Raw genomic sequence first — 25,022 nt, 5'->3', positions numbered from 1 at the left:
TTTGAACCTACCTTATTCCTGATTTTGATGCGCTGGTAAAGGTATTCAGGGAAAGGTTTGCGAGGAATGAAGCGGCCCATTCCCTTATTTACATGCAGATTTCCATCTTCAAACACAAGCTTTCCTTGGCTTATTACCACCAGGGGAGCACCATGGCATTCCATTCCTTCAAAGATGTTATATTCAACAGCCTGAGGATCAAACGACATACACTGAAAACTCCATTCAAGCTCAATCTCAAGTTTGTTTTTCTTTGGTAAATCACATTTATGGCCCTATTTTTATCCAGCTTCCACTAATGCACCTGCAAAGCACCTGCAAAATGTGCAAGCACACTTATTTGTTTGGAGGGGAAAAAAACCCTGCTTTTCCACACATAAAAGGTTTATTTGGATACTTTCTATTTAGTAGTTACTTTATTGAAGATTAGATGCGACCCTTACGCATAATCAAAGGGTTCCAAATACACTTACTCCCTGGGGCAGAAACCAAAAAAATGCTTTGGGGTAGATAAAGTAATATACAAGCCTGTTGGCTGTCAAACACAGGTCAGTTAGGGTATGTCTACAGTGCAGTTGGGAGGTGTGATTGCAACACATGTAGGTACATCTGAGATATCTTTGATCCGGATAGCTTGCTAAAAATAGCAGGGTAGCCTCAGTGACATGGGTGACTACACAGGCTGGCCACCAGAGTATATACCTAGAATCCCGGGTGAGATTGTACTCAGCTAGCCTGTGCTGCTGGTGGCTACCCTGCTATATTTAGCAAGCTAACTCAATCAAAACTAGCTTGGGTATGCCTACGTGTGCTGTCCTAATTGCAGTATAGACATAACCCTTAGAGGCACTGACTCACCAAAACACTTTAGCAAGTGCTTAACTACAAGCATGAGACTTAGGAACATGCTTACGGATAAGCAGGTACTTTGCTGAATCAGAGCGTGAATGATTTAGATCTATTCCCTGTACTGCGCCGCTCTTGCCCTCCAAAACTAGAAAAAATGCTTGGGTAGTAAGGTGTAAATTTTCAAAAATGCCTAGTGATTTCATGTGTCCAACCTGAAAATCTTAAAGGGGCCCCATTTTCAGAGACTGGTGTGCTCAGCACATTCTGAAAAATCAGCCCCCTTTAAGGTCGGGCAAACACAAATTGAGGCACACAAACTCACTAGTCATTTTTGAACATTTAAACCTTTTTTAGATAAAACTTATTATTGGCTATCCAGTAAACTATCACAAATATTTAATGAAAATCATACATATTTAAGGAACTGTGGCCCAGTATGGTGATGGACAGGATGTAAAATACCTACTAGATAGATAGGCAGTGTAGTTGTAGATGTTTCGGTCCCAGGATATGAGAGACACAAGATATTACCTCACCCACCTTGTCTCTCCACTAGATAGATATGTAGATTAGATTAGATAAAATAAAGCAAACATATGGGCCTGATTCTCCATTATCCTGCCCCTTGTGTAGTCATTACACAAGGATCAAAGTGTTTGGAAAGAATACACAATTAGTACTTTATGCAAATTGGGACACAGAATCAAAGAAATATACTATAAAGTTTCGTAATTAAACAAGACCAAAAAACCCCAAACCCATCCATAATCTAGAACCCAGATTATAGAAACATTGAATTAACCATAACATTTCAGAACATTTTTCCATCTGCTCAGGCAGTGGGTGATAACTGATGCTTCAGAAGTAGGCAAAGAAAAGAAAAGAAAAAAGAGTGGGTTGGGGTCAGATTTGTAAAGGTATTTAATCACCTAAAGATGCAATAAGGCACCTAGTGGGACTTTCTAAATCAATAGGATTTAGGCACCTAACTTACTTAGGTGCTTTTGAAAATCCCACTGCATGCCTACTGGCATCTTTAGGCATCAGAATACCTTTAAAAATCTGATGCTGGCTCCAAGATTGGTGCAAATTGGCATGGCTTCACTGACAGTGGAGCTATGTTGATTAACAGCTGTTGGGGAACTGGCCCATTCAATTAGCCAATTATACAATATTGTACATGCTGGAAAAATTCCTTCCGGACTGTAGTGGTAAATTTCTTATTCTCTGAAACAAGAGATTTAATTACTTTCATCTTAATATGAACAATATTACTTTTTAATACAGAACATCATATGATCCAGCTCTTACGTATCTAGTACATTGGGAGTTCACTTGAGTTAGAACATTGGTAGTTCCAAAGCAGTTGTGTTTATAATGACAATATGCATTTTTTCTCTTACCGATTTATGGCTTTTGGCTGTAATAGTCTTCACTTTATCAGGATCCCAGATAACAACATCAGCATCTGAGCCCACAGCAATCCGGCCCTTCCTTGGATACAGATTAAAGATTTTGGCAGCATTGGTGCTGGTAACAGCAACAAACTGGTTCTCATCCATTTTGCCTATGGCCTACAAGCAATTTGACATGAATAAATTAAGCTTCCAAAATGGAGATAGAATATTGGTAATGTCAACATATAAGGGCATGTGTGCAGAGGAAATAAGGGATGGGGTTTCATGGTCCAAAGGTTTTATCAGCATGAGTTTGTGAGGTCTGTATTATTCAGGAGCAGCAAACAGATGAGTGAGTTATTCACATCATCCCAAACAAAAGCCACTAAACCCTTAATCCAGACTACACCATCATGTATGCTGTATATGCCACATATTTTATTACAGATAAAAGGCTTGTCTCAGTTCTGCTAAGGCCCCTTTCCACCACTCTCACATGTGAAGGTACCATAATATGGGTGTAAATTATTTATATACGCTTTAAGGCACTTTTATACTGCCAGAGAAGCATAAAGGAGCATCAGTACACCTGAAAAATCAGGCTGCCTTATTCTTATCCCTATACCTGCAAATCCAGGTTGCTTTAGTTGCACAAGTTCACTGTACAGGTCTTAAAGGGAGAGAAAAAATCATCAATGATCAAATTTTAGAAATATCTAATAATCACATACGAAATCTTTGCTGCACACAACAATGTTGTGATTTTACAGTCCAATATTTTTGGATTTTCTCAGGCTAGAAACAAGAGCAGCATGCCCCAATGAAAAACAGACCATTCTCCTTGTTGTATGGTATAACAACACCCATTTCTAGCCTAAATATAACATGAGATACCAAGTCCACAACTGAATGTTGCCCCACCTGCATCTCAGCCCAATGTAGTTTTGCAGCTGACATTCCATGTTTTGTGGGAGAAAAGAAGAAAAAATGTCTCTGGTTGGTTGGTTTTTGTTCATTTTGCTTTTAAACAGCAGCTATTTGAAGCTGCTTCAGTGTTTGGAATCCTAGCAGTAGTCCCTGGCAAGTTGGATTGGGAAACAGAGTCCAGGTAAGGTCGTCAGAGGTGCACTATAAACGCAATCATAGAGCTTTACAGTTTGTAACATGCATATCAGCTTCACCTGTGTGTACGGGTGGGGGGGAATGCATTGTATATTAGGATCCATGGAACATCCAACAAATTGCTAACTTTGCGCTGTAAAATATTCCACTATAAATTACACAAGGAGTCCTCATTGAAATGGCTTTATATTATAACCTCAAGCTTTGGTTCCCATCCATTTGCAGTTTCTCAACAATGATATGACATTTCCCCAAATTAAATGATCTATTTGTCAAGTTTATACAAAGTCTACTTCAAAAGCGTTAAACTGCTTTGACTATTATGTCAGCTCCAAATACTCAATCCCACACAATACCAAAAAATGATGTACAGTCAATTAAACCTCAGGATTCCTAAAACACGATGCTTTTCCATTGTAAAAGAGAAATAAAATACAAAGCTTCTAACTGTGTTCCTACTAAGTATTTAAAAATAAATAATAACCTTATGGTAGCTTGTTCTATAGGAGCTCTCAGAAGATGGGGAAACCACATGAATGCTGGCATAGAGCCCCTTGGTTTTCATTATTCAGCCAATTTTTTAGTCTATAAAGATAAGCAATTACTCACGACAGACTTGTCCCAGACAACAGTCATTCTTTCCTCGATTCCATTAACTCCTTCAGGAATCATAGTGAAGTTATCCTTTCCGATGGCTTTCTGGGCGGTGCTGTAGGGACAGTGCCCACTTCCCGTCACCTGCAGGTCCCCACTAAGAAGAGTTAACACATGGAGTATTGATATTGCAGGACACACAGACTCACTTGGCATCACGTTGGGTGTGAATTTGTTTTTTCAAATCTAGACATGAGAGGCACGTGCTCTAACCCACGCTAGCTACTAACAGCCACCACGTGCTATTCTGGTGGCTAAGGATCACTGAAGAGCAGGGGTGCTCTGGCCAGATCACCTTTCCTTAAGAAAACCCTGTCCTCAGCTTTACACCATCCAGGCATGTTAAAATAATCAACTACTGCCGAGATCAGCTGCTTTTCACCACAAGACTGGTACAAAGCCCAAAGCCCAGTGCTGAGGAGATGACTCCATTATTAGAGTTAACAAAGGTTATCAAACCCCTGTATTAAATATTCTACTTTAAAGATAAATCCATAATCATGTTAAATAAAAATAACATGATGAATACCAGCTGGCTTTGGGGGGTTTTTTTGGTCTTCACATTTTTCATGGAATTTGTACAAGAAAAACTCTCTCTTTGTACCTTGTGACAGAGAACAGGGAATGAACAGGCAAGCCTGCACTCTGATCATTCTGACACCAATTAGTTGTCCCCAGAAAAAGACAACACCTCAGCTTCGAAGGTCTCAGCCTCACATAATATTTCACTGCAGTTTCTCTGTCTCCAAAGGCTGAAGGTTGAGCTGACCATGCTAGGATTTGAACCAGTGGTCCCTCCCCACCTTAGTGTGTAAGTTGCAGGTTTGAAACACCAAGAGGCCTTAGATTCCGAGGTTAAAATCCCAGCAGCCTTACAAATAACCAAGTGAATGAAGAAAAAGGTCCTTTATCTGTCACATTAGTACAATTTGCTGAGGTGCCAACCCTATTCACTTATGGGAAACTTTCTGCATCATCTTCTGATCCTTTCCTATCCACAAGAAAATGAATCAAGCAACATCATGAGCCTTTGATTAGAAGACAAACCTCTTGGTTAATAGTGAAATAAGAGAGATTAGACTAAAAGTATTTTTTATATTAATGCGTTTCTTGCGTTACCGCAAATTACTAAACACATCAATGACATCACAAGATTTGCTTTCCATTTTATCTTGCCCTTGTTCTGTCCTCTAAGCTCACCACTGTCTTGCTGTATGAAAGTTTAATTTGACATAGTGGATTCTTTAATTTTCTACACGTATTAATAAATACAATTGTAGGGACAAGAAACCCTCCTCCAGCTCAATTGGCCTGCCCATTCCAAGTTTAGCTTTACAATGCAGTCCTTTTTTTTTTTTTTTACACTATTAATTCACTGCACCAGAAACAGTCTAGAACTCTCTTTTCCATGCTTTGTTGTAGTTGCCTTTCCCAGTGGTTTGTTCCATATGCCCTTTGTGTGAAGTTTTTCTGCTGAACACCACAGTGCTTAGTCTTCTTAGTTCAAGAGCGTCACTTAGGCCCCAATCCAACAAAAAACGTTCGCATATACCTAACTTTAATCACGTCAACAGTCCCATTGCCTGAGTTTATTACTCAGTAAAATGGGTATAAACATTAGAACTTGTCAGAAAAATTCAGGTTTTTCCCATGAAAAATTCTGAGTTTTTGATGAAAAAAATCAAAAAACTAAAATATTTAGTTTCTGAAATGTCACTGTGATGGCACATGGGGTTTGTAGTTTAGATGCATCATGCTCCTTCATTGACCAGGCTATCTTATCATATTACATCTCCTATGAAGCACCACCATTTCATTTCTTGGTGAGGGGAAGCAGTACCTCATGGGAGATGGAGTCTGGCTGGGGAGCCCAGCCCATACGTAAGTGTGGGAGCCTGAGGTATCTGAACTACATCTCCCATGAGGCATCACAGTGGCATTTTGGATTCCAGGCATTCAGTTTTTCAACAACAACAAAAAAATCTAAATTTTCTGTGGAAAGCAGACATTTTTTGTTTAGTCAAAAATCCAGTTTTCTGTCAAAACAGTTTCAACAGTGAATTTTCAACCAGCCATTAAAAGCATGCTAACCTTATGTTGTGAGGCTTGTTTAATGCTTGTAAAATGTTGTGAGATCTACTGATGAAAAATGCTATAGAATATATTATTATTTATCATAATCATATTCATCCTTGGGTAAAAAGCCATATATAAATGTACTGCAAAGTATTAATATATAGGATTTTTTTAAGCTTCAATGTATTGATTTAAAGTATTAGACCTGAAAGCAGGCTAAGCTGCTGTCATGTAAGATCTCTGACTCTAAGCCAGTAAGGCGGGGGAAGGAGGGGGAAGCATTTCTGCATGTTTGGAGCATAATGAAAATTTCCCTGATTTCCCAGTTTTTCTGCATGATTTTGATATTAAAAGATGGCTTTATCTGGGTTACACTTCTAAAAATTCTATTGCCATTTTAGCTATGCCAGTTTGACCCACATATTATTAATATGTTGGAAGCCTCTTGTGGAGAACACACAGCTGTGTCTGCTGCAGTAAAAATAATGATTTTTTATACATTGCCGCATGAGCTGGTTAAAAGTCTGATCCTGTTCCCACTGAACTCAACAGCAAAACTCCTAATGATGTCAATGGTGCAAGATCAAGCCAGAAAAGACCTTTTCCTATTTTTATTTTAATGAACAGAAAGATCAAATAAAGGAGTTAATTTTATCTGCTCCCAAGGCCAGCACCAGCCAGAAATGAACCAATTTCTGTGTAACCTCACCAAAAATACATCTGATGTGGGGCCAGATTCTGCTCTCATTAACATCTGTGTAAGTCCAGCACCAGTGGAGTGACTGTGTGTTTACACAGGTGTCACTGAGCAGAAGTCATCCCCTACTGCACATACAGAGATGCATGCACATAGTCTCTGATGTACAGGTACCTAGACACATGTCTCCCCATGCTTTTATATCACCCATGTATATAACCTATCAACCTGCTGTGGGGAAACCTCACTTCTGGAAGAAACGTGATCTGCAAGCAAATGACCATTTTTAATCCTAAAAATGTACTTCATCCAAGGTATGGGTATCTCTGGAAGCAGGAATCAGCACAGTTAGGGACATAGTGCCACCTCCTGGTGTTAACTAGTGGCTTGGCTGGCAAACTGAACTACTCACTCTACTGTCCGCACTCTGTCCTGCTGGGACTCAAATGGAAGTCCCCTATCACCCCAAAGCAGCGGTTCCACCGCTTAAGCCAAAGAAGAATCTCAATGAGCTAGAAGCAGTGCACATTTTCCGGAGGGGATACCCAGTTCCAGGTTGCCAAGACACTGCTGGTAACTTGTTGAACATGTTCAGAGCTACCTGAACCTCTGTGGGCAGACAGATGACGTATTACCCCTTCTAACCCTTGGAATGACTAACCTCCTCCGGAAGGTTCTCAGCAAAACAACTCAGCTCCCACCCCTTCCTTCCCCAGCCCCTATCAGCGGAATACCCATCTCTTTGCTGTTCCTACCCCCTCCCATCTCTCTGATGATAACCCTCCTCTCTCTCTCTCTCACCTTCTCCTGATCCCTCTGCAGACAGCCAGGACACCCCCACATCCCATCAGTGGGCTGACAGCCTCCTAGAACCAGTTTGTTTCTTCCCAAATGCAAATCCCTACATGAAGCTTCTCTGGCATCCATACCAGTTCCTCCCCACCCCTCAGCTGCCCTCCCAATGTGTACCACTTACCCCTGCTGGTTTCCAGCCTGAGACCAGTAGAGATGGGGCACAACAAGAGGGCAAGCCAGGATGGGGCCTAAGGCAATGTCGATGCTGCCGCTGGGAGGTGCGAGTCCCAGCCTAGTCGACCGACTCACACTAGCTCAGCTCAAGTTGGCGTGCTAAAAATAGCAGCGTGGACATTGCGGCACTGGTGGTGGCTCGGGCTAATCACCTGAGTTCAGACCCAGGCTGTTAGGTGGGTTTGGACAGGCAGCTAGCGCAAGCCACCACCATGTGCCATAACCTCCCCATTGCTATTTTTAGCATGCTAGCTCCAGCCTAGCTAGCACAAATCTGTCTACCTGTGCTGAGAATTACACTCAGCAAAATCAGGCCTCCAAGCAGGCAGACATCCTCCTGCCTCATGGCGTGGCACCCCTTAGCATCACTATTAACCCTCAGAATCTAGCCATTCTCCAGTGGCTTGATTTTCAGAAATGCTGATCATCTACAAATCCCACTGAAGTCACTGGACACTGCGGGTGCTCAGCACCTTTCAAAACCAAGCCAAGATGTTAAAAACTGAAAGATTAGCCCCTGTCCTAAAAGCACATGTGCATGTATGTGTGCATGCAGATTACAACAAGCATTTTCACTTAATGAGAAGTTGATGCATGGGACCGTTTTATTGTTAGCAGAGCTCAAGGGAAAGGTACAACACGAGGTCTGTTCAGGGCAGAAGATGAGCCAAGATATGGCACCGTCTCACTGGTTAACACAAAACACATGAGAATCAAACTCCTATCTATCTTTCAAATGCAACATTACATTAGAAATGGCCACGCTCCCTCCTTGACCCTATTCCTCCCTGCCAGGAGTCCTCTAGGGAAAGAAGTGGGTCACCCAAGGGAAGTCAACAAGTCTCCTCTCTCTCGTGTACCGAAACACCACCTAGAGGTTGGGACGATGCACGCACAGAAAACCAGGGTTACATTTACTTTGGTGGAAGTTGTGAGAGCGATGGTTTTTGACTTTTCAACCTGGAAGCTTTTTAATAATAAATAACTCTCACTGCTGAATAAATCCTGTACCACATTTCTTCAGTTGAAATTGCAAATAACATATCACTCTTCACATCAAGTCCTGTTTGTTCTGTTACCTTCACAATAGATCAGTAGATTAACATCTATACAATATACATCAGTACAACTCTAATTCTCCCATATGTCTATAGAATTAAACAGGCAGGCTCTTTTTAGTTATGCTTCTGTTGCTCTATGTGCATTATGTACACTACATAATCTTCCAGCCTATAAAGCAGGCCAAGGAAATCTGCCTCAGCAAGTTGCACTGTCAGTTTACTATAGCTTCTGTTACTGATAATTTTGAGTCTGACCCGGCTCCCACTGAAGCCAATGGGAATTTTGCCATTAACTTTAATGATAGCAAGATTGGGTTCTTAAGGACTAATTCTATTGTAACCTAACATCTCTTGTCCATCATAATTTTATACACTAGGATCTTGATTCAAAGCCCTTTGAAATCAGAGGTAATATACCCATTGACTTCAATGGGTTCTGGAACAGTCTCTAGATGTTGCATCTGGCGTGGGTTTTGCACTCATTTGACTGGCTGATTATAAACGATTAAAGGTTATACCATGCTAAGAGTGAGTTCAAGTGATCTGGTGTGGTGGGATCAGGACTCAGAGGTGGTGAGGTCACAAAGGCTGCAGCCTTGGCCCAGTTTTTGCTCCAATAATGTGTCCCATCTGTCCCCAGGCTGGCAGTGATTGGCTCGCCAAAAACTAGAGGACCTGGGGAGAAGCAAGAATATACAGTAAATGGTTAAAATCCACTTGCCAATGCATTATGCCGCTTACTGCGAACAGCCATGCATAATTTACATGTCGCTACATGGACAGCATAACTCCTAAGAAATTAAACAGCCCTGGCTTTGTCCGTATTATAAAAATTTAATCAGGCAGCTTGCCGAGCCACATATGCTTTTGATCGAAACATTTACAAAATTCTCTAATCTGGGAGGAAAGGAGTTCAAAGTTGTGTTTAATTTGAATAATCTTATCACAGCCATCTTTTCTCCGTTTTTAAGTGAGTTTGTGCAGTGGATTGAAGGCGTAGGAGCCTGAAGTTCTTTACATACGCACAGAACATGTGCAGCGCAAGCAAGCGGAAATGCAGGCTTTCGCACCAGTGTACCTCAAGCCTGATCAGAAGGGGACACATTAAAGATCCAGAGGAGAGTTTGCTCTTGCCCCTTGGCCTCTTTGCACTGCCCAGTGGCAGAGGTGCCAGTGGTCTAGAATCAAACTAATTTCTGTTCCTGCTGCCTGTCATTGGTGATCCCCAAGGTAACCCGTACTCCACAGCACTACATAGCAGCACAGCTGCCCTTCCTTTGCACTTCTATGTCTCTGTGCCTGCCTCTCACCTGCCTAACTGTAAGTGAGAGGTGCTGGAAGTGTTGAAGGCTGAGGGAGAAAAATAGAACAAAGGACAAGATAAGGGAAAGAAAATGAGAGAAAAACAGAGATAATTGAGAAGAACAGAACATGCATTAAGAGGAGAGACAAGGAGCGGAGTCAGCAATAAAGTAGGACTTGCAGCCGGTGTGTATTAAAAATACAAAGGAGCTGAGCATGGGGGGAACAACTCCTCAACACAGCAGGGAGCAAAACCTATCCCTCTGAGGTCCAGTGCATGCATTCTATTTTCCCCCACCCACTGCTAGCTCATGAAGCTTTGTAGCGCTAGCAGTAACTGACAGCAAGTGCTAGAGAGAGACATTCTGGCAGCTGCCCCACAAAGGCTGAGAATCTGTGCTAGGCCTTACAAGGGAAGATGATCTTCTTTGCAAGAATGAATAGCCAGTAAGAGGTAGCGTGTGAGAAGGGAGCATTAAGATGCACATTTCAGGTAGATAGGAGGGAGAGTGTCAAGGTTGACTAGAGTAGAGGGGTCTCACTTCCATTTTCCCCAAAACAAATTGTTAGCATAACAGCAGCCATTTGAGTCAGTGGATACTGACCCCTGCATTCAGCAATTTGCTAGAGCTTCCATTCGGTAAACTGATAGCTAACGCACGCCTCCTTTGGGGAGAATGCACTGAGTTCCATACCTTTCTTCCTAGCCAGTGCAATGATATCAGCCGCGCTCTTACTCATCACCTTGGTGATATACACTGGACAGTTGATTCGACTGGCGATGGTGATGGCACGGAAAACAGCTTCCGCTTCAAGCTGGAATGGACAAGAAAACAGGCAGAAAAATGTAAGTTGAAAAGCAGAAGGAAGTGAAATATAGGACTGAGCCAGATTTCTCTCTTTTTAACAACAATGGCCTTGTTCTGCTTGGCTCGTATACTGCTGTGTGTTGGATGGGAGGGAGAAAAAAGTCACACATAGGCTTACACAGCTTGTGTAAGGGCCAAACACAATTCTGGAGTGTGCCCTTTCTACTGTTCCAGAGGCACATGGTGCCTCACCGGGGCATAGTGGTGGTGAGAAGGCAAGGACACAGCTCTGCCTCTAACCCCATGCATCAGCTACCCAGCACAGCTGGCCTGGGGGTTGATAAGCTAGAATAGTGTAGCACCAAGTACTATCCCAGGGCAATGCAGCTCTGTACCCCACTGCCCCTTATTAATAGCACTATCAAGCCTAAAATAGTAACAAAGAAATGTTATAAAGAACTTTGCTGCTAGAACCAAAGCTGCAACCCCTCCCCTATTAACTCTTCCAAATCCACAATTCTTTGTGAAGCCCCATGGCCTTCCCCCTACAAACAAAAAGGGAAAGGAAGGGGAAAATAGTGTCATAATTCATAGAAATTCTCTGTGCCCTCAGACAATGCAGGCTTAGGCCCAATCTTTACACAAGGATAAGACAAGAGTGAATGTAAGTATTTCTAAGGAATAGCATCAGCAATATAGGTTGAATTTAGCCCATAATCCATAGAAGGCTTTCAAACATCCTCCAGTAAGTCCCCTCTGTTTCTCAGTGTCAATGCAATCTCCCACAAGGAGCCATCTGGGACATGCATACAAATTATTTGTCTTCAGCTGGAGCAGCAGTGTCTTTCCAGGGCCACTAGAGGCCTCTCTTCACTGCCATTAGTCCAGTGATCGGTCCAAACCCTCTCTGCACAGCTCCATCCCGATATCAGAAGTGTTACTTAAATCCAGAAAACTGGAGTGACCAAAATATTATACACAAGGTTATTGATAATTCTCTTCAAAAGTCTTTATCAGTCAAGTCTGTAAAGACAGCATCTCCAAAAGCACATGGCCTAAATCTTTACAATTTAAGTACTTCTTTTAACTCTCTTCTCCTAAAATTAAAATGTTCACCGCAGCAATTATTGTTTTTCACCTGATGTTCTCCTAGGAGCCATTATTACAAACATATACACCTAATGACAAGCCAGAGTGTAGATTCATATCCTAATAAGGGAATGGTTCATCACCAGGCAAGCCTGAGGAAAAAGTAGAGAGGTTTTGTACCTCAGTAATGGGGCTGCCACATGTGGTGGTAAGAAATACTTCAACTTACTTTTTGGCAAATATCAAACTAGGATTTTCCCCAGGCCTTCACTCCCGTTAACAGGAAAAGACTCAGTAATTTAGAAAAATCCACACCCCTCAGTGATATAGCTATGCCCACCTAACCCACAGTGTACAGAGCTAGATCAACAAAATAATGCTTCTTTCCTAGCTACTGTCTTGTGGGGAGCTGATATTCCAACACCCACGGAAAAACCCCTGCCATCAGCGTAGGCTCCATCTACAGAGACGGGTATGCCGACATAGCTACAGAACCATAATTATGCCGCTATAGTACCCATAATGTAGACATGGCCTTTGAAAAATCCTTTTTCAGTGACCTATGCTGATCCATGCATGAACGGATTTTATTATAGGAGAAAAGTGCATAAATCAAGCTGACCCACAGAATCCTTCCATTCTCATGAATTCACAATATTACAATATGTAGATGTTTGTGAATATGTACAGTTAGTAGGAAAAAACATTTATTAGGAGTGTTTTTGGCTGAAATGTCTTGATCAGCTGATGTACAATATGTCCTATGAATATTTTTAGTGTGATGTCTCGTACTTAGAAAATTTTGCAGAGAATGGCATTATCAGAACAGGCTGTGAAAAGCAGATGGTTTCCTGTCCCCGCCTCCAACCATCCATCCATCTATCATCTTCTCTTTTATTTATTTATAAGAAACCTACTTCCCATGGTATGTAGATGCCAGAAGACATTTCCAAGAAATACAGACTTAGTTAAGCCTCTTACCTCCTCAGGTCTGCTTAGCGCATGTCCCTCAGGTCCTGTGATTCCCATCTCCAGGATACGTTTTTGTTCCTAGAATGTAACAGACAAATGTTGACCACCTTTAGAACAAGATACATTTATATTAAACTTCCTTTAGTGTACCGAGGGACACATTTTCATACCGCCTCCATTTTTTGTATGTGCAACTGATAGTGCCTGGAAAAAAGGGAAGAAAGGACGGAAAGACCGGCCCTAAATGTATTGGGCCAGATTCTTCACTGACAAACACCACATGCAACCCGCTATGGATTTCAGTGGAAGATTTGTGGCTGCAAGACAGTATAGAATTTGGTCTATTGTGACTGCCCCATGAGAAAAATGCTATTGTCCTCCCCTAAAAAGGAGTCTTATTAGAGAACACTCAATGCCATGAAATATTGTACTTAATAAGGAAAATATTGTACTTACTAAAGACAACCTTGTACTGTAATTCCTCCTTTGCTTACACAATATTTTTCTTCTCTCTTTCCTCCTAAGTAGTATCATTATTTTCTCAACCTGTTTGACAATATTTATTTACCCTGCTGATTCTTCCTCTGACCCTTTCAGGGGTCTTGCTTACATGATCTAAATTTTCTGTAATTATTTTACAGTTGATCGTGAAGATGCATAACTAAATGCCTTCTAACCCCACTAAAAATGCACCCCCTTGGTGTTATATTACTACTTAACGTTTTGATGTTATCTTAAGAATGGATATTCCAAGTATTCATTGCTCAGTCAGCTGATGTTTGTCAGCAAAATGTTGTGCCAAAGCTGCTTATGAAGGGACGTGTGGTCAGTCCTTATGATTTCATATAAAGATCATGCAAAGGGTGTTTTTTGGAATAAACTTTCTGATCAAAAAAAGGTGATGGATTAATAGGACCTGTAGACACAGCAAAAGCTTTCTCACACAGAGCTATTAATGCCCCACAAATCTGACCTGTCTCACCCTTAGGTCTCTAATGAGCAGAGTTGGCCAGATGTAATGATTCTGTGATATAGACAAATGTCCTCTAGAGACAGGGATGAAATTACCTTACACGTTTTCATATGTAACCTAATGAATATTTGATCCCAGGTCTCTGGGGGTGAAAAGCTAACGTACTACCAACCTACTCCAACAAGAATCATTTAGATTACACACATAGATTTGTGTCTTCACTATACTGGGTGACAAATGGATAATACATCATGACCATATAGATAAATCCACTATACTAACCAGACTGTGTCCTTGAGACACATTTGGGTAGAAAACCAAAATATTTTGCATATATATTTAAAAATCATTTTAAATAAAATGCACCGGTCACCTATGCATGCAGGATGCTGCAGACAATTAAAATACAATAATAAAATATTACAAATATATAACATGAAAGAAGCAGGATGAAAAAGAATGGCATCATTTAAAAATAGGCTAGTCACATCCAGAAGATGGCAGAATGAAGCAGACAGAATGACAAAATTATCCACTGTAAGAGGATTCAATAGTGTTAATAAACTAGGACATGAGTTTGATGAGATAAACATTTGGGTTTACATACTGGTTAGTCATTCAAGCATCCACCATAAGCAGCTTTCTTTCCACCACCAGTATCTTGCTGTAGAATACAACTCATTTTTTTTAAAAACTTCCTTCCCCTTTTCCCTACCCCTAATCTTTTGTCTATCTGCATGTTCTATGGTTTGTCTATTAGAGACTATCAAAAAATTGAATGCAACACTTTTCCATCAGAACTCATTTTAATGGAAATGTTTCATGGAAATGTGTTGATTTTGATACATTTTTTCCAAAACGTTGTGTTTCAGTACTGTAATTTTGATTCATATTGTTTTGACTTTTATATTATACTAAAATATTGGGTTTATTATACTTATATATATATGGAGATATACCTATCTCAGAGAACTGGAAGGGATCCCGAAAGGTCATTGAGTCTAGCCCCCTGCCTTCACTAGCAGGACCAAGTACTGATTTTGCTATATCCATTATAATTTAATATAATAGAAAAGTTGAGAGAAAAATGTTTTAAGGGTTTGAATCACATTTTTTTTTCCATTTAGCAGGAAATTTCATCCTTTTTTTTTCCGAATTGGAATGATTATTTCCCCTGAAAATGTTGGGATTTCCCATGGAAGAGAAATTCCAGTTCCTGATCAGCTCTAATATCTAGTGTAATTAGATCCATGCAGGCAAATCCCTGAGCCCATGTGAAGCTTCACTGAAGTCAATGGGACTCCACACAAACACAGGGCTCCACTGCTGCATATCCCGTTGTAGGATCAGGGCCTTACATTGTTAATTTTTCAGAGCAGGGGCCATATTTTTTAAATCACTGTAATGCGTCATGTAATCTTATGACCATATATACTTTTTTTTAAAACAAGAAAATAATAATCCTGTCACCACAACCTCTGCGTTTTGAGTCTATGGATGAACTCCTGGAAATCAATGGGAGTTCAGCCATTGACTTCACTGTGGCCAGGATTTCACCCTCCATCCTCTGTCCTACAAATCACGGCTGCGGCATCCTGTGCTACTGGGACAGCTGTACACCGTCAGACCCTGGTTTCCTGGAGGGGCACACTCTCGTGTCTCAGAGGACATTTTAAAGGGACACAATATTTGAATTTTCTTAACTTAACTAATTTCCAGATTCAGAGAGAGTGTGGACTAATTTATTTTTAATCACTTTTTAGGAAGTTTTATAGGGTTGTTTTTTTTGTTCCCTTTGTAGATGATGTTTATAAGGGTCTTTTCAGCAAAGAAGCACGAACAGGTCTGAGAGCAACACCATCAAATGTGTTTGGCCCCATAGTTTTACCCCCCTTGCACACACTGACTTCTTCAGCAGCAGCAATACTGGGGTAAGGCCTCCCAGCTCCTCAACCGCTCCCCAGTATCTTCACGGGATTCTTCCTGTTGCTTGTCCACCCAACTGCCACAGCTCAATTCACGGACCCAATTCTTACATCCCCATGTCCCTCCCACTGACGCCCCTTCTTTTATTTCCTAGGCCCCACCAGGGAGCTGTCAGGAGTATCACCTTACAGCCTGCATGCTGTATCATTACACACATGGAATTCTATACTGTATTCCCATAACCCAATGGTTTATCATTACAAGAAATTAGATTCAGCAAGGAAGCTTTACTAGGTAGTCTCTGTTTTCCCACCAATACTGTCTCTGATTGTTGTACTAGCAGACAAGTTTCCCTTCTCCCTGGTCACATGAAACATATTCACTCTCTAAGGGAAACAGAAGAAGAAATTCGACTCACTCACCTGAGCTATCAAATCTCCATTTTCAGCATGGACCATGATTACAGCTCCAAGCCCTTTCAGAAAGGTAAAAGCTTCATAAAGCTGGAAGTGGTACAAAGAGGGGCATGTTACTTATTTCACAAACACGTCGCCTCATATTTTAAGTCATATTTTTATGCTGGCCCTTGCCCAAGTGTTCAGCCACCACCAGCCCCATGTACAGTCCCTGCTAGGACCCCTGTGGCTGCTAGCTATTCCATGTCCCCACTCTCCACACCAGCCGGTCACCGAGCACCTGCCTATGGAGTGGTGCAGCAGCTGAACTCCTGAGAAACTATGTGCCACCTATAGGCAAAGTGTCTCCCTGAGATCCTTCTAAGGCAAGGCAGCTATGCACCTCCTCCAACACAGCCACGTGTCTTGTGAGAGTTCTCTGGTCTGTAGTTTGAGTACAGGCAGCTAACTAAATAAATAGATATAAAAAAGCTTCCATGAATGAACAAGGAATAGGTCCACTAAATTGGAATAGCAGTTAAGCTATGGACACTTTTAGTATAGCTACAGTACCCATATGTTCCCTTAAGTATACATTTCATGCACGTTTTTGTAAGTGTGGGCACAGTTTCAATCTCACGAATGTCTTTCATTTACACCTAAAGAATTCTATTATTTTCTCTCATGGGCTTCCATGTTAATTGATTTCCAACATTCAAAAATAATCCCTACAAAAGAAAAGCAATGGATTCTATTCTTTACACGTGGGCTTTTCAAAAGCACCACGGGGGGGTGTTAGGGACTGCCACTGAAAGTCAATGGGACTTGTGCTCCTAATGCCTTTAAGCACTTTTGAAAACCCCACCCTCCATTTTCTGTATTTGGTCTCACTAAGTAATATTGGGAGCCCAGTTTTCAAACTTTGGCACCTAAACTTAAAATATCTGGTCTTCAACCGAGTTACTCAAGCAACTACTCAATGGGCTTGGGGCATGTGAGCACTGATCTGAGCATCCAAATGTGGAAATGGGCACTCTGCTTTAGCCATTCAAGTTTGAATATTGGATCCCTTGCCCCCTTCTCCACCTTTTCTTAATATGCTTTGCTGTAATTAATCCCATCAAGAAGTTGGACTTGGCATGTACCTCTTCTCAAGAGGATGCTGTTACATTAAGAAGTCCAATGAAAACCACATGAATTGGAGGTGTAACAACAGTTGTTTAAGAGAAAAGGAAACAGCTCTGGAAATAAGTGGGAATGAAGCATTTGCTCAACTGAATAAGCAAACATTATTATTACTAACAGATGCCATTGTCCAATTACAATGATCTGCTGTCTGTGAATTAGAAAGCTGAAGAGGTTGGATCTATAACAAGTGCTATACAAACAAGCTCATTGTAATCTCCAACTCCAACAACTGAACACAAGAACATGCTTTCCCAAAGAACATGCTTTAGCAATTTGCAGTGAGTGAGAAACACATGGGATTTCAAAAGCTATGTCATTTTTAATATTGCCACTAGTGTATCATCTTTTTTCCCCCCTGACTCAGATTGAATGTTCCAAAGCCAACAAGTGAAGATATAAAGCCACGGCAAAATCTTGAGGGGTGTCTGCTACTCCCACTGAGCCTAATACCATGAAACATTAGTCATCTCTTTGCAAGGTGCTGAGTGCCATGTGCTCTCAAGAGCCTCCATGGTAAATACAGATGCTCAGCATCTCTCAGGCTTTGGCCTCCACAGAGACAAATTTCATATGTATGCATTTTCTCAAGTTCAGTTCAAAAGCAACATGACTGTCTCAGGTAGCTCTAAACTTCTTAACTAATCAACTGAAAGGAGTTTACGTATCACAACAATGATAAGCATCCTGAAGAATACCTGACTGTCGGACATTTGGTAGAGATCTTTATAGGCCATGTAGACTTGGAAAGAATTAACACCTGTTCCAAGACAAAACACAAGAGAGTTGCAATGTTAAGTAGATTCTTAAAGTATTTTTGAATGTCTGTTTTGGAGGAAAAGATTATTCAGGAAAATTGACAAAAGATATTCACTTTGATTAAGTGATGACCCCTTTTGCTGGGCCCCAATGTACAGTTACTGCCCACCTCCCATTCCAGACTAGACTTGGAGCAAGCCAACCACCATTGCAATTGAGATAAACCTCTACCCAGATATAATGCTGTCCTCGGGAGCCAAAAAATCTTATCGTGTTATAGGTGAAACCGTGTTATATCGAACTTGCTTTGATTCACCGAAGTGCGCAACCCTGCCCCACTCCCCCGGAGTGCTGCTTTACCGCGTTATATCCAAATTCGTTTTATATCGGGGTCGCTTTATATTGGGGTAGAGGTGTATATATGAGATATACGTGTGCGACCAAAGAGATACATTAAGCCTGCCAAGTCGGAACCAAAAGTCATTTCTTATCCAAGGGAACCCAACCAAAGATTAATTATAATCCTATGTGAGCATTCTCTGGATAGACAGGCTGAAAGATATACTCCTAACCAAGTAATGCAAATTCTCTGTTGCTACTTTCCTTTTTCTGTCTTAGGGCCATACCCTGACCCATTGGCATCAGTATGTGTTTTGACCCCATTTAAGTCAATGTTCCCCCTGAAGTCAATACAATACTGTTTTCACAGCTAAAAACAGATATGACTTAAGCTGCACTTTTCAGTTAGTGGATTGCCTGTATATCAATGCTCAGAGACCAAGGTGCAGATTGGTAATGTGGCACCCATCTGGCTATATGGCCATACAGGGTCAGAGATCCTACCTCAGCTGGTGTACATTGACCCAGTCAATGAAACTACATGGATTTACACCAGCTGAGGATCTGGCCCATTACTTATAATCCTAACTATTTAAACAAAAACTTTTTAAAATGTGCCTGATGCCTTCTCTCATGCCAGTGAGACCCAGCAAGGTCCCATCCCACATGTTAGGAACGTACCATTTAAGTCATGCCTATGAAATCCTGAAGATAGTCAAAGAAACGGGTAGAGCAATCTGTGGATCCACTTGGCCAGTATAGTACTTTCCTATGTGATTTCTTTACATCCTATGTGAGAGCCAAATAGATTCATGGGTCATGTAGACTGGCTGCTGAAATGGTTGTAAGTCAGAGGAAGTGGTCTGCACCGTTATGAACAGTTGCTCCTGCAAAATGTTCAACCTCTCTAAAGCCAAAACCTCTTTGAATGAGCACTCTATTGATTTAGAACTGATTAACTGTCCAACTACGACAGGCCAATCTCATCAGCAGCTCTGAAAGCTCCCTGGCGATTCCTCCTGAGAGCATATTAGACAAACTCCAAGCTGAAATGTGATAACTAAGCATTGCTTCTTAACTAACCTGGGATCACTTTGTCAATCAATGTAAAATACATAATAGGGTCTAGATCAGGGGTCGGCAACGTTTGGCACGCGGCTCGCCAGGGTAAGCACCCGAGCGGGCCGGGACAGTTTATTTACCTGCTGACGCAGCAGGTTCAGCCAATCGCAGCCCCCACTGGCTGTGGTTCACCGTCCTGGGCCAATAGGGGCAGCGGGAAGCCGCGGCCAGCACATCCCTCGGCCTGCACCGCTTCCCGCCGCCTCCATTGGTCCGGGACGGCGAACCACGGCAAGTGGGGGCCACTATCAGCCGAACCTGCCGCGTCAGCAGGTAAATAAACTGGCCCAGCCCGTCAGGGTGCTTAGCCTGGCAAGCTGCGTGCCGAACATTGCCGACCCCTGGTCTAGATCCTCAGTTGATGTCAATGGAGCAATGAAGATTCACATCAAGACAATTTATACCAGCTGAGAATCTGGCTTACATGTTTCCAGTTTTCAGCAGATATTCTATATTAATTTTTAAAGCTCCTGCCATGTTGAAAAAAGTATCCTATTTTATTTGGGCTTTATCTCCATGTCTCCTATCGTACTTGAGTAATTCACACTGACCGAGACACACTACAGCATCAATGAGAACGAAGGTGACCTCCAAATGCTATACCTCTCAAGCAATCCACTTAGGACCCCATAATACATTTTGCTTTCTGGACCAATGAACAGATTCTTTCTTAAAGTAAATGCCAGATCATATTTGTATTGAAAACTCAAATTTCTATACTGGGAGCAAACTATTAACCCAGTTGTCTGCACCTGGCTCTTAATGTAAGCCCTCAAGCACATCCTAGAGCCATTTGTGAGCCAGCTCCGGAAAATAACAGCTAATCTTTGATACACGCTGCAGTACGCTTGCTTGATAGTAAATCCAGCTGAAACTAGATTTAAATCCACATGATCAATCCTCTGCCCCTGCTATCATCTTTGATTTGGCACTGTCAACAATGGCAAATGCTGTCAGCCTGTAAAATCAGCCCTATTATAAAAAGCATTTTAAAATTAGCTACATTTTGCCCAAATTGTACATAATCCTGAGGATTAAAGACTTTAAAGGTCGATAGAAAATTTTGTGGCCTAAAATCTGGTTACAAAGCAGGTGTACTGTTACAGTCGTGCTGCTCAGGATGAAAGCTCCTATATTACTCCATCTATGTGGTTTCTGACTGAAAAACTGTCTACACAGTAAACAAGCTCTGCTTTGTTTGTATATTTATACAGTACAGTTCTATTTAAATAGAGCTTCTCAGATTTGGTCCATCATAACTCTCTACAAAGGACACTGCATGTATGTATTTGGCTTTCTGACGCATATGTAGTCCAGATTATACTTTTAGCAATAAATACCTAATTGGTTCCCAGGAACTCTGAGTGCACATGAACAAATGGGTAATGAACTATGTAAATGTGTGTTTTGTGGGAACAACTTAGGCACCTAGACCAAGATTTTTTTTAAAAAGCATCTAAAGTTAGACTCCGAAATAAGTAACCTGATTTTCATAAGTATTGGGCCTCCACTATCTTCCAGAGGGAGCTGCTGAGTGGTCAGCAGTTCTGAAAATCAGGTCACTACTGCAGATGCCTAAATGTGGATTTAGAATCCTAACTTTAGGCTCCAAGTTTTGAAAATCTTGACCTTAATTTTGAAAATTAGCCATATATTTCCAAATTTCATGTCAAAGCAGGTAAAGTGCCACGTGGCATTGTTGTTCAAAGATGAATAGCCTATGACGACTGTCCAAGCACTCAAGGTTGGTCTCCTAATTTTGTTATCTTAATATAAGGCCTGCCTTGCACTTTGCATAGCGTTATTTCCATCTGTCAAGTGCTACCATTTTTATCAGATAACATTTTCCCCTTGCTGATCTGAATTCTCCTCATCTGTACTGGCATATCTCTACTGCCTCTAATGGAGTTACTCCTGATTAATAGCAGTGCATGGAGTTTCAGACCCACTTTACACAGAGGCAAATGAATGCAAAGGTTCATGGCCAGGGTATCTAATACCTATATGCCTCTTTTGTGGGAAACAACAGGACTATCTGGAGTACTTCAGAATTGAGCATTTGCACATTGCTTAGAGAAATGAAAACATTTTATTTTCATTAATTAACCTTTATCTTGCACCAGGATATCCAGCTCTTCTCGGATCCCATCATACCAGTTAGTGATATCCACATGGAGAGAGTAATCACAACAGGATTTGGTGTCAGCTGCCTCATGCCACTTTTCAAATGAGGTCAATAAACTCACCCCAGCTTCAGGGACCACGTGATCAACTGAAATATAGATGAAGCACCTGTTACACAAATTGCACATATTTCCTATTCTGCAGTTTCAGTGATTATCTACAGTGAACCTACAACAAAGCAGGATTTTCATTGGCACAGTGTAAATTGCAGGATGTGGGACAGATACAGACCTCTCAAGTATTCCAGCTTTTGCAGAACATTCTGCATTGAAGCTGAATCTAGCAACCTGTTTTGCTATACCATCAAGTCAGGAAATGTGTGTGTGAGAGAGAGAGAGATCTAAAACACCCTGTAGCTTAGTGAAGGTGCACTGAGCTGGTATGCAGGAGATCATGAATTCTGGTCTCTACTGACTGCCATTTACATTACTATGCACTTCATAACTCTCATTATTGACCAAGGCCTTATACCCTTTTCTAGAAGGCTGTCATGAATTAGCCCATTCTGCTTTGCCAATAAATTAATGAAGAGCTCTTCAGGCAGCATTGGGAACAAAACCCAAGGCTCCAAAATAGAAGATTCAAGTCTTAACCACTCAGTCACACTGGCTTTCACAATCAGGGTGATAATGACTGGGACTAATGATGCATGTAGAATTACTCATGTTTGCAGGGTTGGGTTCTACTTGAATAATGAAAACACAGCAAGGTGTACTGTATCTTAACATATGCAAACCTTATGGTGTATTACTGAATGTATAGAATTGAGCCTTTTACTGGGCATTTTTCAATTTTGAAAAAAGGAATAGCACACTAAGAAACTTCACACTATTAATAAAGTAGAGAAATCCTTAAATTAAACAGTCCTAGCAGCTACATTAAATAAACTAAATAACTTCCAAAAGAAAAAGTACAGCTATTTAACTATTATCCAGAAATAAATCTGTTTTGACCTCTTCATTGATACAAATATACTGAATATAGCTGGCAGGTCCCACCTCATGTTCTTAATGCATTTGAACTTTTCATTGATTACAATAGAGCAGCCATTTAAAACATCTACACAAACATGTACAGTGGAGTCCAGCAGCGAGACAGTTAGGAGAATGCTGTTCTGCCATCTTTACTGGAATATACTGTACAATATTATCCACCTGCTTAAAAGTGAATCTGCTTTTCCAATCCAGAGAGGATGGAAATAAATGCCTATTTAGACTTTCTAAATAGGCTAAAAGATATGGGTGCATCTAACTGAAGAAAATAAAGCAACTCTTTCCACTATTAAAAAACAATAATGTATTATGTGCCTATTTCCATGGCCTTTTGCTGCATGACATACATTCAAAGCAAAGTACCATCCCCCACCAACCACTCCCAAGTCAAAAGGAACAAAACTCCATGGGGCAGCACAAGACAGCTTTGGCAATTTACTCCAGTTGAGGATCTGCCCCACATAATCTTAATCCAGAGCCAAGCAAATGCTAGGCAGAAAAGATGAGGCTTGCTCGGCAATTTGATGCACAAAGGATGAGTTTAACAGCCCAGAACCCCTTACCAGAACATCCTGCTTCCAGGATGTAGCTGTAAGCAGGCTTCAGACCTCCCTGGTCTCATATCAGATTCCTTATACCACTATTTTATTATTTTCCAAATTTTTACCAGTATCTGATATTACACTGTAAGCACAACAGTTTACTAGAATTGTTGCTTTGCATTGTTACTGCACTTTATAAACCGATAAAAAAATTCAGTGATAGCAAGTATAGTAAATCTCATGCTTGTTATGTGAGAGAAATCCAGGATACACTTGTAGAGCCGGCTTGACATAAATAACTTCCCAATCATGCCCACTAAGAAATAAGGCAAGGCGAATGTATAGTTAAGTTGTATATAGGGGCTTGAAAAGCAGTATGCTGGAGTCAGGATGTCTGTGCTAGCTAACATAAGCAGCTATAGCCTAATGCTAGGGACAACTGACAAGATAAATCTCAAATTAAAGAACAGGTTCCCACATGAACAGCACATGGAGAGAGCATGCTGGATTGGTTCCTGCAAAGTAACCAAGCCAACCCAAAAATGTGTGATGTAATGTATAGCAAATGCAATGGTATCTGCAAATGTATATAAAGGAAGAAGTATTCTCTGTGACTTTGGATGTGTGGTACGCTCTATACTCACCTCCTACGCTTGAGTCTGATCAACTCAACATAGCTTTGCTGTTTGCCAGATAAAGGAAAGTAAGTGACAAAATCTGGAGTCAAACTAAGTGTTTTGGTTCTCAGAGAAATGGATGAAATGTTCTCCCAGAAGCAGACATGGTGCTCTGGATAAGTCGGGTAGAAAAAGTTTCAGAGGGAATCCCAACAACACTACCCTAGGTGCGGCTGCTTTTTCTAAGGGTAACTTCATTTTCATGTTGATCCTGGTAAAGTTGTCTACAGTAATCAGTGGAGATTCCAGCCTCACAAGACCCAGACATTGATCTGATCTTAAATGACTTCTGAAAACAGCGATGTAGAATATACACAGATAAACCCAGTGAACTGAAAACAGCAGGTTGCGCTCAGCCCCAAGACAGTTAGATTTGAGAGGTGAGAGTGTTTTAGTACTTACTGATCATGGTGGTACCGCCTGCTAGAGCGGCTTTTGTGCCTTGATAGAAGTCATCAACAGTGGTCATTCCTTGGTAGGGCTTTTGTAGGTAAGTGTTGACATCGATTCCCCCAGGGATAACCATACGTCCATTAGCCTCAATAGTCTTTACTCCACCAGGAACAATCAAATTCTCTCCTATTTGTCTAAACAGCATGAAAAGCACAAGGAAATTTCCAGACAAAAACTAAATTAAGATAGAATCAAGGTTGAGAGCGCATATCAGTAATTTTGTATTATTAATATTTTTATTACCATATATTACAGGGAAGTTGCAATTATTTCAAAACCAAACACTGTAAACCCAAGACATTCAAAACTAAGATTAAACTTAAAAGAAATTCGATTCATTTTAAAGTATGAAAATGCACAGTTACGGCACCGAAACAAACTGTAGTCACAGTTTCTTCAAACTTCTCCTATAGTTAAA

At 41.0% G+C, this 25,022-nt stretch overlaps 1 protein-coding gene across 2 annotated transcripts in view; it reads right to left on the bottom strand.

Annotated features, from left to right (window-relative positions):
- Positions 1-25,022, bottom strand: part of CRMP1 (collapsin response mediator protein 1) — a 57,952-nt gene that overhangs the window by 3,093 nt on the left and 29,837 nt on the right. For both annotated transcript variants that reach the window (XM_054030873.1, XM_054030874.1), the window contains exons 3-12: positions 24,554-24,738; positions 21,864-22,028; positions 18,235-18,296; positions 16,379-16,459; positions 13,067-13,135; positions 10,883-11,003; positions 9,404-9,560; positions 3,978-4,119; positions 2,253-2,423; positions 12-191 (exon numbers count right to left, since the gene is read on the bottom strand). In XM_054030873.1, coding sequence (XP_053886848.1) covers positions 12-191; positions 2,253-2,423; positions 3,978-4,119; positions 9,404-9,560; positions 10,883-11,003; positions 13,067-13,135; positions 16,379-16,459; positions 18,235-18,296; positions 21,864-22,028; positions 24,554-24,738 — 1,333 coding nt within the window. The remainder of the gene's footprint in view (positions 1-11; positions 192-2,252; positions 2,424-3,977; positions 4,120-9,403; positions 9,561-10,882; positions 11,004-13,066; positions 13,136-16,378; positions 16,460-18,234; positions 18,297-21,863; positions 22,029-24,553; positions 24,739-25,022) is intronic.

This window comes from Malaclemys terrapin, chromosome 5 (assembly GCF_027887155.1).
Source record: "Malaclemys terrapin pileata isolate rMalTer1 chromosome 5, rMalTer1.hap1, whole genome shotgun sequence".
In the NCBI taxonomy this organism is placed as follows: domain Eukaryota; kingdom Metazoa; phylum Chordata; order Testudines; family Emydidae; genus Malaclemys; species Malaclemys terrapin.
Note: the sequence above shows the minus strand (reverse complement) of the source record. Positions and strands in the feature narration are given on the sequence as shown.